Below are 14,843 nucleotides of genomic sequence, written 5' to 3' on the forward strand. Positions count from 1 at the left end.
AGAGAGAGAGAGAGGGAGAGATAGAAAAGAGAGAGAGAGGGGAACCGGGAGAGAGAAAAGAGAGGGGAGAGAGAAGAGAGAAAAGAGAGGGGAGGATAAGAGAGAAAGAGGGAGAAAGAGAGGGGGGAGAGAAGAGAGAAAAGAGAGAGGGGGACAGGGTGAGAGAAGAGAGGGGGGGAGAAAGAAGAGAGAGGGGAGGGAGAGAGAGAAGAGAGAGAGGGGGGAGAGAGAAGAGAGAGGGAGAAAGAAGAGAGAGGGAGAGGGAGGGAGAGAGAAGAGAGAGGGGAGAGAGAAGAGAGAGGGGAGAGGGAGAGAGAAGAGAGAGGGGAGAGGGAAAGAGAGAGAGAAGGGAGAGAGAAGAGAGAGGGAGAGAGAGAAGAGGGGGGGAGAGAGGGGGGAGAAGAGAGAAAGAGGGAGAAAGAAAGAGGGGGAGAGATAGAAAAGAGAGAGAGAGGGGAACAGGGAGAGAGAAGAGAGAGAGGAGAGGGAAAAGAGAGAGACAAGGGAGAGAGAAGAGAGAGAGAGAGGGAGAGAGAGGAGAGAGAGAGAGAGAGAGAGGGAGGAAGGAGAGAGGGAGGAAGGAGAGAGGGAAAAAAGAGAATCACAGAAGTCAAAATGTGTTTGCACTTTAGAGACAGACAGACACATCAGAGTATAATTTGTCAGATCTTCTCTTCAGATGTGAAGAGAAGGAGAGACTGTGGCTTTTCATTCCTCAGGTGTGAGGAGAGACTACAGCTGCTCCGTCTGCTCGGCCGGGCAAGTCCAAACACAAACAACCAGTCAGTCTGTCAGATGACAGGACAATAAAACACTAATCCATGAGTCACACAGCAGATATGCAATTTTACCCAGCAGTGTTCCCATCGTGGCCCTGATGTAAAATTCCAGGACTTTTCCAGGACTTTCCATAACGAAGTCCCAGCTCTTCCATGGGCTAAAATGCAGGGTTCCTACACATTTTCAATTAAAAAAACTCCATACTTTTTCCAGACCTTGATTTGTTTTGATTTGACTTTGTCTGGTGTTCAATATGATTTTTTCCATTTTAAAATTCCATATTTTTCGCAGACCCTATGTTCTTGAGTGGATTTGATTTTGGTCGGTATTTGATATAATGCATGCTGACAGCGTCCCTCTATCTGAACCTGGGTTTCCGTTATCCGCTAATTACCATTTTTTTTTACCGGGAAAATCTGTTGAAGTCTGACATATTGAAATCTCTCCGGTCATAATGTCCGGTGAAAATAATTCCCTGTAAGCACAATTATTGGAACATTGTGCTCCTTGTTTTACTGAGACTGAGTTACAGCAACAGGTTGAGTTCTGCTCCCAGTTTGTCTCCAGACCTGCTCACCACGAGTAGCTTTGAGTCTCTTTCAGTAAAGTAATAATAAATATTGCACTGCGTGAGTTGATTTAAGTGACATGAGACACAACTGGGGAGGATTTACTAAATTGTTTTGAATGCAGTGTAATGTATTAACCAATCAAGGGCAATGTGTGTGTACATCGGGTGAAGGTCAGATGCCTTTGCAGTTTATTTTCATGACGTTTTGCTGGGCTGAGCTTTTTACATATTTACTGTGTTGTTTTTCTTGGTTGTCGGTTGCGTATTTAGCAATTGGCAATGTGTGGTGATGGTTAACGGGACATGCATGTTGCGCATTTGGCATTGCGTAATGGTGAAAGCATATGGCTATTTGGCAACACAATACATGTCAGGAAGTAGAGGACCATAGTGGAGGATCCTATTTTTCTATTTTGCATGGTAATGTGTGTGTGTTTGAGAGAGATAGCGTTATGCACGTGAGTCTATTAACAGGACTTATTTTATTTGGAATATAATGTATAAGCAAAAGTAGCCAACTTTTCAATAAAAAATATTATAAATCTACATGCCTTGAGGATGTCATTCTTTATATAGCCTGCCTATCAATTGTTTTAAGCTCAATAAACACAGATAATATTTGACTGGAATTTCTCCCATTTGCCTGGGACATTGAAATCTTCCAGGACACGTGGACCGGAACCACCGGAAACCCTGATCTGAACATTATTCTTCACATCAACAAAAACTGTGGACTCAAAGTGCTATAAAAAGCTATAATTATGTGTGTATCGGACCTGAACCACAACATTTTCCATACTTTTCCAGACATTTTTTTTTAAATTACCAAACTATTCAATTGATCCCAAACTATTCAATTGATCAAATTCATTTTTAATACTTTTCCAGACTTCCATAGGAACCCTGTGAATGAATAAAATGAAATGCGACTCACCTTTCTCTGAAGACTGGCTGGTCTTGACTGACAGGATGAATCCCTGCAGCACCTCCAGTAACGTTCGCCTCTGGGAACACTGCAGGAAAATAAACAGGTTCACCTCTTTAGTATCAGAAATTAAATCAAACTGAAACAAGAAAATAACCTAAAAATAAGATTAACTAACATTAAATTTGTTAAGGAAAGTATACATGAAAAAGTAGCACATATGTAAAAGTCACCCCCCTCCCCCAATACACACACACACACACACACATACCACAATACCCATTGATAATTGTTTGATGATGCAAGAGGGAAAACACAAACTACAAAAATAGTTTTCCATAGAACATCTTTTGCAGAATTTCTCAATTTCCCCAATTCTTGCACGGCAGCAGAAAAACAGCTGAGTCATCTAAACGAAGCTTACGATCAGCATTAATCATCTGGAGCTTGAGTTTCTGGTAAAAAGTGACTAACTAAATCTGTGTGTAACGAAAGACGTTTTTTACTTAAGCAATATTACACGAGAGGGTGAGCTTTACCGTGAGTATTGGCACGACAGTGATGCGGTCAGCGCCGAGGTCCGTAAGCATCAGTCGTGCCAATAATGACCGTAAAGCTCACCCTCGAGTGTAATAGTGCGATTATACAACGGTTACCAACAAAATAGAATCAAAATGTATTCATATTGTGGGGCAATTCGCTCTCAAAATAAAAAACATTTTGCTAGTGTTATCTCCGTTTCCATGGAAATACATGGGGTCTGACTAATAACTGGAAAACAATCAGTCACGTCAGTAGACTCCTATGAAATGAAACCTCGTTGGATTCTATGCAAACTGACAATCATAAGTAAGGCGTGAACCTTACAAAACATTTCACTAAATACAAATATTTTACCAAAACATAAAAAATACTTACTAAACACATACAGTATATAAGCAGCTAGTCAGCTTGTTGTGGTGTGGCTGTAGATCCATTCAGTAACGTTCTCAGTAAAAGTGAATAGTGTGATAAGGTGGATTTGTTTCCAAATGTAGGTTACTGTGACACAGTAAACTGTCTTGTCTTTAGCCCTAGTCTCTACTCCAAAACATGAAGAGTTGGAGCTTGAGAAGAGTCAGCTCAGTTAACCTGAACAAACTGTTAGCTAGCTAACTAGCCAGCAAACACATTGATGTTAATGTGAACACGCTAACGCTAGCTGCTACTAGATAAGTTAGCTAGTGTGCTTATCAGATATGTTAAATACTAAATCAATCAGATGGATCAGTGATGAAATGATCACTTCCCAGTCAAAAACAGACAGAAATTAACCGTCTGTTCAATTCTATTGAGATGTTTAGAAACACAATCAGCTGTTCACAGAACTTATGACATCCAATATGGCCGCCAGAGGGAGTGTTACCTGAGCTGAAAAACCTCTACTGATTACTTGTAAAGTTGTGGATCAGGGAATTGAAGCTTAATCTACTGCTGCACTCAGGTACATGCCTCAAATGTGAAGTTAAAATGTAAAGCAATAGGTTTCATCCATGACAGTTCCGAATCAGTAAACCCAAATTTGTGACCTTCAATTGCCCAGAACACTGTAATAATAATAATAATATATTAATATATTAATAATAATAATCCCCCCTCACCTCTGTCCTGCTGCTGTACTGCTCGATGAGAGAGGGCAGGACAGCGGCTGTGACGACGTGGCTCGCCCTGCAGGAGGCGCTGGAGGCGGCGTGCAGCAGCTTGGCACTGGGCCAGACCAGCTTCAGGTCCGGCTCACTCAGGTGATGCTGGCAGTCTGCAAACACACATCACACACACACACACTCAGCACAAAACACACAAAACAACACACAGGGCTCACACTGGCCTTCTAATAAAGCTGCAGGAAAACAGTCTGTAAAACCTGAAATTTTACTTTTTTTTAGACATTTTACTTATTAATTTAACTGCTTAATTTGAAGGCAGTAATGTGTCCCAGAATGGGGAGGGGAGGTTACCCTGCTTTAAAGAGCTGCTAACCATAAAATAATTTCATCAGTCTGGTTTCAGTGGAGAGTTTTAGTGTCCCATGATGCTCTGAATGCTGCTTCAGAGGCTTTTCTGCCCTGAGGAGAAGAAAACTGTGGGGGAAAAACACTGAATACTTGTTGTTTTTGGCATGAAAAATGGGCAAATTTGAAGATACTGAATATCAGCACAGAATATCAGCTATAATTAATCAATACCAGCCTTCAAAAGCCCATATTGTTTCAAACCTAGTGTCTTATATTGTGATTATGGACGCTACGGTTGATGCAATGTGTTGGCATCACAGAAGTGGCACAATCACAGCCAAGAATGCTCTCTCTCCCTCTCTCAGGTGTTGTGGCTTTATTTATATTCTGGTTACCAGAGCGTGTTTACTGCCTGAAACGTTTTCTAGGGCTGCAACTAACGATTATTTTCACTGTCGATTAATCTGTCGATAATTTTCTCAATTCATCGATTAGTTGTTTGGTCTATAAAATGTCAGAAAATGGTGAAAAATGTGGATCAGTGTTTCCCAAAGCCCAAGATGACGTCCTCAAATGTCTTGTTTTGTCCACAACCCAAAGATATTCAGTTTACTGTCATAGAGGAGGAAAGAAACCAGAAAATATTCACATTTAAGAAGCTGGAATCAGAGAATTTTGACTTTGACTTTTGACTTGATTTTGAGAATTTTGAATTTTGACCGATTAATCCATTATCAAAATAGTTGGCGATTAATTTAATAGTTGACAACTAATCGATTAATCGTTGCAGCTCTAAAGTTTTCTATAAAGTTGTACATATACATAAGAATTAAAAAAAAAGAGGAGAAAGCAATTAAGACTGCCAATGATCTAGCAGGCTATTCCATTTTTGTTAACGCATGGCTAGTTGAGGGAATTATCAGCACTGATGTAATCTGTGCTGATAATGATCTGTCTTTGCTCAATCAGATTGGTTGGTGGGTCAGTTGGGTTTGCTGGTTTTGGCTGCAGCTGGTAGGTTTATCAACTCTCCAACCATCTTTTGGAAGGGACTATTTCAAACCTCTAGTAGGCTGGTGAAATTTTCAAAGGTTTTAGAATTGATCATCCGTTGTGGTGTAAAGAAAAAAAAAAACAAATTTCCTGCCCAGCTCTTCTAGCAAAGCTGCACTGTGCAAAAAAAACAAAACAACCACAGTCTGTTCCAACCACAGAGATTAACAGATTAAACATCCACACACACACACACACACACACACACACACACACACACACAATTTCAGGGCACTTTTACTTCCCTTTTTGCTGTTTTTGTCTCTTCCAACTTCACCTGTCCTCATTTTTGTTGTCTCTTTCTCTCGTGTGGTGAAATGTATTTTAAGCTCCTAGTGGTTTCTCTGTCCCACCTGTACAGATTGCATTTCTTCTTCTTTTTTTCATTTTTTGATCATTTGCATGTGTAAATAAACTAAAACACTACCTTCGAGGACGAGGCCCAGGAAGGTGCTGAGCGAGTCCTCGGAGTCTGAGTTGAGGACGGAGCGAGACAGACAGGATGTGAGCGCAGTGACGGCGGCGAGGCCGGCAGCCTCGATCTTCTCACTGGCCGTCTGAAACACCTGCAGCAAGAGAGGAGAGGAAAGGTCAGGGGTCAAAACAAAGCACGATGGACTTTGGTCTGTCTCTTCTTCTGTGGTGTTCATACCAGTTAAAAAAACATGAAGAAAGAGCTGAATATGAGCATCAGCCCAGACTTAATTTTGTTCTGCTAGGCTTTCCAAGCATGAGGAACCCGCGTCCGTCTCCTTCTACCCATAATCCCTTGCGTTTCGGGATTGGGTTCCTATAGTTGTTTGGATTAACGAACCGCACTGCAGTTCTCTTGTTAGAGGACTGAGACTCTCGGCGCCGTTATTTGGTGCCACCGGAGTTAGGGAAGCAAATTTCAATCAATTTCCTTAATTGACCGCCAGTCACATTAATTACCAATTAATCAATTAATCATTATGTAAAAAACAGCTTTTGCCATAGAAAATAGAAAATACAAAATGAGTGTTTTTACACCTGTCTTCAGGCCTACTCAACAAGTTAATAAACCATGCAAAACTTAAAAGATCTTCCTGTATTCCCTGCTGTATTTCAACATTGTATTACAATGTTTACAATGAATCCTGTTGTCTTTTCAGGTGTGATGCTCCTACACTGGACTTTTCACCCACTTGCTTGGCTTTCTTCTTCTTCTGTATCAGCGGTGAAAGTTAAATTGCGCCCCCGAGGTGGTAAATTATTTCAGCAAAATATGAGAAATATCACATAGCTTACATTGTCAATTAATCAGTTAATATATGCTTGATCAATCAAATTCTTAACGCCGATTAATCGATTGTCGATGAATCGTTAACATCCCTAACCGGAGTTCAAAGGTCATTGACCTCACCTGGACAAACCAACTGGACTGAAGGAGGAAACACTGCAGAGTTTGAATAAACCGCTCCTAACAACTATCTTAGCGGAATACCAAAACACAAAGAAACAGACTTTATGATCCACATATGGCCTAGACAAGCACACACACTTTTTTACACACTATTAGTATCATGTTCACTGCAATCACACTTTGTTTTCCTAAAACCTTCTTCTCAAACGTACCTCTCTGCGCAGTGAAGCCCAAAGCCCCGGGAGGAACTCTGCCAGGTCTTTATGTTCATAGAGAGACACACAAGCCGTCTGTAACACAGAGACAGAAACATACATCTGCTTACATATGCTTTTTATCTTCCTCTTTAACTTCTGCTTTTGAATTGTATTCTTTATTTTAATTCTTTGTCTTTGTGAGTTATATGTTCCTTATTCTTTCTATACTGAGAGGACCTGGCATACAAGCATTTCACTGCACTGTTTACCCTGTGCATGCTGTGTATAAGACAAATAAACACACTTGAACTTGATATAAAGTCTTGAGATAAGAGGACCAGCTACTACTTTTCTTAAACCTTATATTGCTGTAGATTGCTATAGATTTTCTGGGCATGTCGGCTCTTTTTGTCAGCAATGCCCCGCTGCACGTTCATTCATTTAAACACATTCTCATCCAATTAAAACCTCCTACAGTTGGCCACTGAGCAGCTCCAGTGGAAAAGTTACGGGTTAACTGCCTTGCTCAAGGGTGCTAAAAGCATGTGTCGTTCACATTCCCCCCCCCCAACACAGATTTTTCCCAGCCGGCAAACCTCCAGTGAAAACCCGGCTTCCCTAACCAGCAGGCTACGGCTTCTATACTATTTAAAAAAAAAAAAAGACAAATGAAGACATATGGAAGATTTGAGAGACGAGTCGGGGTGAAGGAGTTTCTCAGAGTTTCTCACCAGAGTCTGCAGCGAGTCCAGCTTGGCACTCTGAACGTCTGAGTCCAGCTTCTCAATAATCAGAGGCAACAGAAACTGAAAGAGGCCAGTGAGAAACAGAGCATGAACACAACACATCATACAGAAACACACCAAAACAACATCTCTCCTGAGCACCTATTTCCTTGCTAGGGCTGGGATGACATGCTGATCTCACCATACGTGATTCGATACAGCCACGATACGATGTGATACATAAAAGTTCAGTGACAACAAAGTCTGACAGTCTGACACAAATCTTCACACAAAGACACAAAGCCTCGACATGACCATTCTAGGATCACAGGAATGTTTTCTTGCATCTGTTTTCAGAGCACTCTACTCCTTACTATTGGTTGTTTGTAATGTTGGTGATGTAGGAATTGAAGCTTATTCTCTATCATAAGTCCCTCTGGGGTAAGAGCGAGCACTAAATGCCTAAACAAGTAAAATGTAAACAGGTTTCATCCTCCATGTCTACGAAACTGGCCCTGATAAGTAAACTCAAATCCAAAACAAAGTAATACATGACTTGATCAATTTAAATTAAATGCAGCCAAATGCCTAAAATGTAAAAAAAAAATATAATGTAAACCTATAGAGTCGTACCTCAGCGAAGCGTGGTGTTCCAGTGAGGACGGACCTCAGTGTCTGGATGAGCTCCTCCTGGGTGATGCCATGGGGGTCATTGGGGGGCTGGGGAGGGGGAAAACGGGGGGGGGGGGGGGGGGTGGTTAGATGTAAAAATATACATACATCATGAATGCATTTGCACTAGGGCTGAACAATCAATCGAAATTTTATCGAAATCGCAATATGGCCTACTGCAATTTTCAAATCGCAGGAGGCGCAATATTTGTTAAAGGCGAAATGTGTCAAAATACCATTTTAAATTAAATATTGTGGTGCTGCAGAGATGTCCTGGCCTACACATCATATTCTACAGACTTAAGAAAACATCTTTGTTTGGTACAGATCCCCGCAAAAATCACACCATAATCATTTTAATACGTTTTTCAATGAAAATGAGAATAATGATGTAAAAATTATCATTCACTCTAATATCGCAAACCATATCGCAATATCAGCCAAAATAATTGCAATTAGATATTTTTTCAAAATCGTTCAGCCCTAATTTGCACGTTCCACACATGTAATAAATAAATCAAAACAAGACGAGAGAAGAGTCTTCTGTTAGTCTTAGTCCACATCGACAATGTCAATACATCGATTTGCATATTCAGTTATTTCCTCAGTAATGTTTTTGGTAACTTCATTCTTCATTCTAAAGGCAGTAAAGTCTCCCAGAGTTTCCTCTACCAGTGAACAGGTGTGTTGGGTCATTCTGTCTTAAAGAGCTGCTGACACCAAGAGACTTTCATCAGTCTGGTTTCAGTGGAGTTTTAGTGTCCCATGATGCTCTGAATACTGCTTCAGAGGGTTTTCCACCCTGATGAGAAGAAAACTCTGAATACTTGGAATTGTTTGGCATGAAAGTGGAAAAAAATGCAAAATATCCACTACATACCAACAGCTAGAAAGTAAAAAACATCCCAGAGCCATGCAGCATGTAAGTGTTGTGTCATGCTAGGTAAGCTAGCTGGCTCTCTGTTATTATGCAGCCCGGTAATACCACCTACTGCTGCTTGATTAACTGTTATCAAAGCTGTAATTAAGGAAATTGTTGGTTTTCCCTGCAGAGCAAATTGTGAAGCTGCTGCCTTGTGTTTCCTACTTCCTACTTTCCTCACTTGTTTGGCCTTTACAGGTGTGCTGGAGTCGCTGGTTAGGTCTAATAATGGGACCAATACCCATAATGCAGCATTATCTGGGCATTATCAAGTCTATAATATGCTGAAATGTAGTTTGGTTAAACTAACTTATTCCACATGGAAATTGATTTTCACTAAACTTGAATCTGCAATTCTTTTTGCATATTGGTGATTTACATTAATCAATAAATCAGTAAACTTATGTTCAGATTAAAGCTTCATCAGTCAACTTCGCACATTGGCGGCTCCTAATGGCAGCAGAAACAATTTGAACTTCAGTGCCCAGAAATACTGAAACATGTCCTCAGTAAACTATACTGAACAAAAATATAAAACGCAACACTTTTGTTTTTGCTCCCAATTTTTCATGAGTTGAAATAAAAGATCTAAGACTTTTTCTATGCACACAAAAGGCTTATTTCTCTCAAATTTTGTTCACAAATTTGTTTAAATCCGTGTTAGTGAGCACTTCTCCTTTGCCAAGATAATCCATCCACCTGACAGGTGTGGCATATCAAGATGCTGAGAGGACGAGAGAGGAAAAGATCTAATAGTGAGTCCAGCTTTCTCTGGACAGAGCACTTTTGGATACAGTTTGGATTTCACTCTGAAGTTTGTATCAGTCTCTTCCTGTGTGTGGAGAAGTGTTCACACCCAACACCAGAATTTAATTTTGGTCAAACAGGGAGAATCTACAGTGTGACTGGACGCTCTTCTCTGTTGCAGTCCCACTCAGGCTGATAAGACAAATGCATTTTTCCATTAAAATCTTGTCTAACTTCATACAATAAAACAATAACCACCAACTTGGAGAACCCGATGTCAGCATGTCTAACCTACATGCAAACGACCTAACAAGGTATTTTAAGAGCTTGTTTCATGACTGCGTGGTGAGGAAGTGCTGCAGTCATCACGTCGCACCCAGACAAACAAAAACCACTTCCTGCACAGCATCTCAGCAGCAGCAGCAGCAGCAGCAGCTCGATAGCGATGTGATGGTTTGTCACAGACGGTCAACAGACGATCACATCGCTATGTTCCTCTGTGACGTAGGCGGACGAGCAGACGGCAGCACTGTTATTGTTTTCCGCAGAGCTTTCTGAGGTCACAGGAAGTTTGCGATGACATTTCTGTCTGCCGCGCGTCTCCGGTTTCATCAGGCGGCAGCTGAGTAAACAGGGACTTACGGGGCTGAAGTCGATGGGGAAATAGCAGGACGTCACTTCGAACAGCTCCTCCGCGAATTTACCTGCAGACAGCAGACAGGAAATTAACAGCAGGGTCGGTGGATTCAGGCCCACCTGGCTGAGAATGTGACCTTCTCCAATTGTGGATTTGAGAGTGACAGAAAGAAGAAGTAAGACAGAGAGATTCAGAGAAAGCAATAGAAAAGGTGATAGAGAGAAATGCTGTATGTACACCAGCCGGCCACTTTATTAGGTACACCTGCTCGTTAACACAAATACCCTTCTCCTCCAGCGAATCATATGGCAGCAACCCAATATATAAAGCATGCAGACATGGTGAAGTGGTTCAGTTTTTTGTTTGACCAAACATTAGAATGGGCAAGATGCGTGATGTAAGAGACTTTGAGCGTCTGACTGTTGGTTCAGCAGCTCAGAGACTGCTGCTGCCCTCCTGGGATTTTCACACTACAGACTGTAGAGTTTACAGAGAAAGCAGCTTGTTAATAAGAGAGGTCAGAGGTCAGAGGTCAGAAGAGAAAGGGCAGGCTGGTTCAAGCTGACAGAAACGCCAAAAATGCTCCAATAACAGTCTTTACAACAGTGGAGTGCAGAAGGGCATCTGAACTAGAGCTGAATAATTCATCCAAAAAAAAAAAAAAAAAAATCACAATATGAACTTCTGCAAATTTCCGAATCACAGAGGCAATTAATTGCTTCAGAGAGAGGAGCGTCCAAACTGGATTTCTGAACAAAATGGTTTAGTGCTACAGGTAATCTTTGGTCCTTGAACTATCTATTTTTTTTAACAAAATTACTTATCAGTTTTAAAGCTCTAAAAATTGATGACAAGAAAAACTCCTATATTCTGTCAAATAATCGCAATTAGATTTTGTCAGTATGTTCAGGCCCAATCTGGACAAACAAGCTGTTGGCCCTTTTGATAAATGTTGATAAATCGCAACAGTTGACAGTTGCACCTAATAAAGTGTAAATGTGTGTGTGTGTGTGTGTGTTCTCACCTAGATCATAACCTCTGTGGATGATGTTCTTGGCGATCTGGAAGGCCAATAGGAGGTTGCGAGGATCCCGCTCCCCGTCCATCGATTGGACGAAGCCAAACACAAAGTCCGCCCCCAAACCCTTCAGCTCTGTGGACGAGTTCAACAGACAGAGACTCTGATTTGATTCAGCTCTGTAAGCAGGTTCAGGAAATTGAACCCCTAAATAAAGTGTTAGTGCATTGCTCTACCTATTGAGCTACTAAGGACCAGACATCCCACGCACACACACACACACACACACACACACACACACACACACACACACCCTTACCAGCCTCTCTGGACTCCATGAGGTTGATGAGCATGTTGTAGACGCAGGCTCTCTCAGCCAGCATCAGAGACTGGGGAAGACAGACAAGACAGACAAGACCCAGGTGAACTCTTTACCCACAATGCCATGGTTTAGCAACGTTACAGTGAAGTCAAATTTATCTACAAAGCATTTTTAAACACAGAGGAGGCAAACGCAGATAAAAAAAACAAGGGATGATAAGAACAAGTGACAGAACAGGTACATCACAGACTCCAAGGAATGGGGTCAGAGCGTGTGTGCGTGTGTGTGTGTGTGTGTGTGTGTGTGTGTGTGTGTGTGTGTGTGTGTGTGTGTGTGATAAGACTCCAGGCTATACTCGGGCAGTCCAGAGGAGAGGAAAGTGAATGACACACTGCTGGGAAATAGACAATATCATATCTTGATTTACCAAATGGATTTAATTCAGATCCACTGTTGTAGTCATACAATAATAACAATAATCCCACTACTATAATTGGAGAGCGGTTTGTGTGTTTGTGTGTCCCACCATGGAGGAGAGGAGAGGAGAGGAGAGGAGTGGAGACAAGAGGAATGGAGAGGAGAGGATAAGAGAGGAGAGAGGAGACAAGGAGACAAGGAGAGGAGAGGAGAGAGGAGAGGATACAAGGAGAGGAGGAGAGGAGAGGAGAGGAGTAGAGGGGAGGGGAGAGGAGGAGAAGAGACAAGGAGAGGAGTGGAGAGGAGAGGAGGAGAGGAGAGGAGAGGAGGAGGTTATAAATCCTAGTACTAATAATAATAACAATACATCCTATTTATGAAGCCCTTTTCATGATACTCAAAGACACTTTACAATGGCTGAAAAAAAAAAAATATATAAAACAAAAGTAGTATGTTCACCTAATCAGTTCTTGCAGTCTTGCGTAAGGAGAAACTTTGGCACAGAACTATAAATTAGCCTTTAGGCTGATAAGTTTATATTTACATAAAAGCCTTGCCTAGTGAAGATTTAATACCTTTGCTATTACACAAATCTCACCTGAACATGGACGTCCTGGAACAGAGACCTCAGCATGGACACAGCAGAGCCAGGAGGCAGCACCGTACATTTAGTCTGGGAGGGGAAAAAAACAGGGGTACAACACAAATTACCACACCAAGGTTATTATTGTAAACTGGCATCAAAACAAAGATGAAAAGTAGCTGTTCAAATACACTGCCATGAACTCAAATAAAAGAAAATGAGACTGTGTGGAAAAAAACAAAAACTTGTCTTTTTGGTTTATGTGCGGTGTAAAAATAGAGAATGAATTTTGGGCAAAGACTGTGTGGCTATTTTCACTGAACTGAAATAAAAATAGAAAATTATATCTAAAAATAAAAACTAATGAAAAATTCTAACCAAACCTACCAAGCACGAAATAAGACACAAACTTATCGATCGGTTAAATCTTATGCAAGTCTTCCCTCTCTGTTCTTTATGGATGAAGTTTCAGATGTTTTTTTCCGAACACGCCTGTCACTCACCAGCGCTCTGAGCCCCTGTAAGACGTACGGTGTAATGACATAATGGTCCTTCAGCCTGTTCTCATAGAAGGCGATGAGCACTTCCACTGTGGAGAGACAAGACAGAGAGAGAGAGACGCTGCTAAGGTTTCACTTTATATGGGAATATGTTGCATCTGGGCAGGGGGATGATGCACAATACTGACAAATAATAATATCGCAATTATTTTGCTGCTTTTCAGGTGTCAGTCCCTCAGAATCAAAGAGCAAGGGCTTCTTTCTAGAGCCGCCATTTTGCACCGAGAGACGTTCAACAATCATACAGGGAGAAATCCATCGGAGAAGAGGAGAGAGAGACCAGTTTCTCCACCGACAAGAGCAGGAGAGAGACCAGCATGCAATGCAGCAGAGAGACATGTTGAATTCTGGGAACAGTCATAGACGCATATAACCCACAGCTGAAAGATCATGCTTGTAAGGTTTTTATATGTCCATACATCCACTTTTGATTGAAAGCACACAAGTTCACACCACTTCTCTGGGGGTTGTCCAAAGGCATTCTGGGAAACGTAGGAAATTAACTTAAGCAGAAGCAGACGAGGCAGGATGAGGGAAAGTGTGTTCACGAAAAACAGTAAATGACAACACTTCATTACTAAATAACTCCTGGAATGCTTTGAACATCACAGATCAATGATATTTAACAGTGTGAGAGGATCTGTGGGAGGATTCTTCCATCAATACTGACAGCAGAGGAGAAACCGACAGAACAGGGGAGGTGACAGAACAGATAAAACAGAACAGAACACAATAAACCAGAAGAGGCGTACCTTCGCTCTCAGAAAGTTCTCCGTAGCACTCCTGTAAGACCTGAGAGAGCAGCTGGACTCCTCTGGCTCGGGTGTGAGGCTGGGAGCTGGTGAGGCTCAGTCTGCAGCAGAAGAACACAGTGAGGACAGACTGTCAGCCTCCATCACACTCACAGCTGGGCGATAATTCAATATTATCGTTTAGCGTAGGCTTGGGCTGATACTCGAAGTTATCGAGTACCGCGATATTTCGGGAGTATCGCGATATTCCCGCGATATCGACAATAACCATGTGTTGCTTAGATCACAATTGTGCAAGCTTTTAAACTTATAAACCTATAATCTACTTGTGATCCCCCCCCCCCGCGCGTGATAATATTGTATATCGTGATATTTCGGCGGGACAATATCGTGATATTAAATTTTGGATATCGCCCAAGCCTACTTTAGAGTCTTTCAGTGGAATCTTATAGTGATGATATGGTGATTTAGGGAAATCGTGATGCACAATTCTGCTGTCTGAACTGATGATAACAAGCACATATTACTTGAAAACTGACAAAATGAGGTATTATGCATTTTAAGGAATATTATTTGACAATTTC

General features: G+C 41.5%; 1 protein-coding gene across 3 annotated transcripts in view; it reads right to left on the bottom strand.

The window, feature by feature from the left end:
• mms19 (MMS19 homolog, cytosolic iron-sulfur assembly component) overlaps positions 1-14,843 on the bottom strand; it is a 36,378-nt gene that overhangs the window by 20,029 nt on the left and 1,506 nt on the right. For all 3 annotated transcript variants that reach the window (XM_071513472.1, XM_071513471.1, XM_071513470.1), the window contains exons 3-14: positions 14,260-14,360; positions 13,451-13,536; positions 12,963-13,037; positions 11,945-12,014; positions 11,632-11,760; positions 10,613-10,674; positions 8,263-8,349; positions 7,636-7,710; positions 6,920-6,997; positions 5,751-5,889; positions 3,917-4,071; positions 2,286-2,364 (exon numbers count right to left, since the gene is read on the bottom strand). In XM_071513472.1, coding sequence (XP_071369573.1) covers positions 2,286-2,364; positions 3,917-4,071; positions 5,751-5,889; positions 6,920-6,997; positions 7,636-7,710; positions 8,263-8,349; positions 10,613-10,674; positions 11,632-11,760; positions 11,945-12,014; positions 12,963-13,037; positions 13,451-13,536; positions 14,260-14,360 — 1,136 coding nt within the window. The remainder of the gene's footprint in view (positions 1-2,285; positions 2,365-3,916; positions 4,072-5,750; positions 5,890-6,919; positions 6,998-7,635; positions 7,711-8,262; positions 8,350-10,612; positions 10,675-11,631; positions 11,761-11,944; positions 12,015-12,962; positions 13,038-13,450; positions 13,537-14,259; positions 14,361-14,843) is intronic.

This window comes from Centroberyx affinis, unplaced genomic scaffold (genome assembly GCF_046629955.1).
Source record: "Centroberyx affinis isolate AG114_WGS23_722 - 3 ecotype Tasmania unplaced genomic scaffold, CSIRO-AGI_Caff_v1 ptg007199l_1, whole genome shotgun sequence".
Classification (NCBI taxonomy): domain Eukaryota; kingdom Metazoa; phylum Chordata; class Actinopteri; order Beryciformes; family Berycidae; genus Centroberyx; species Centroberyx affinis.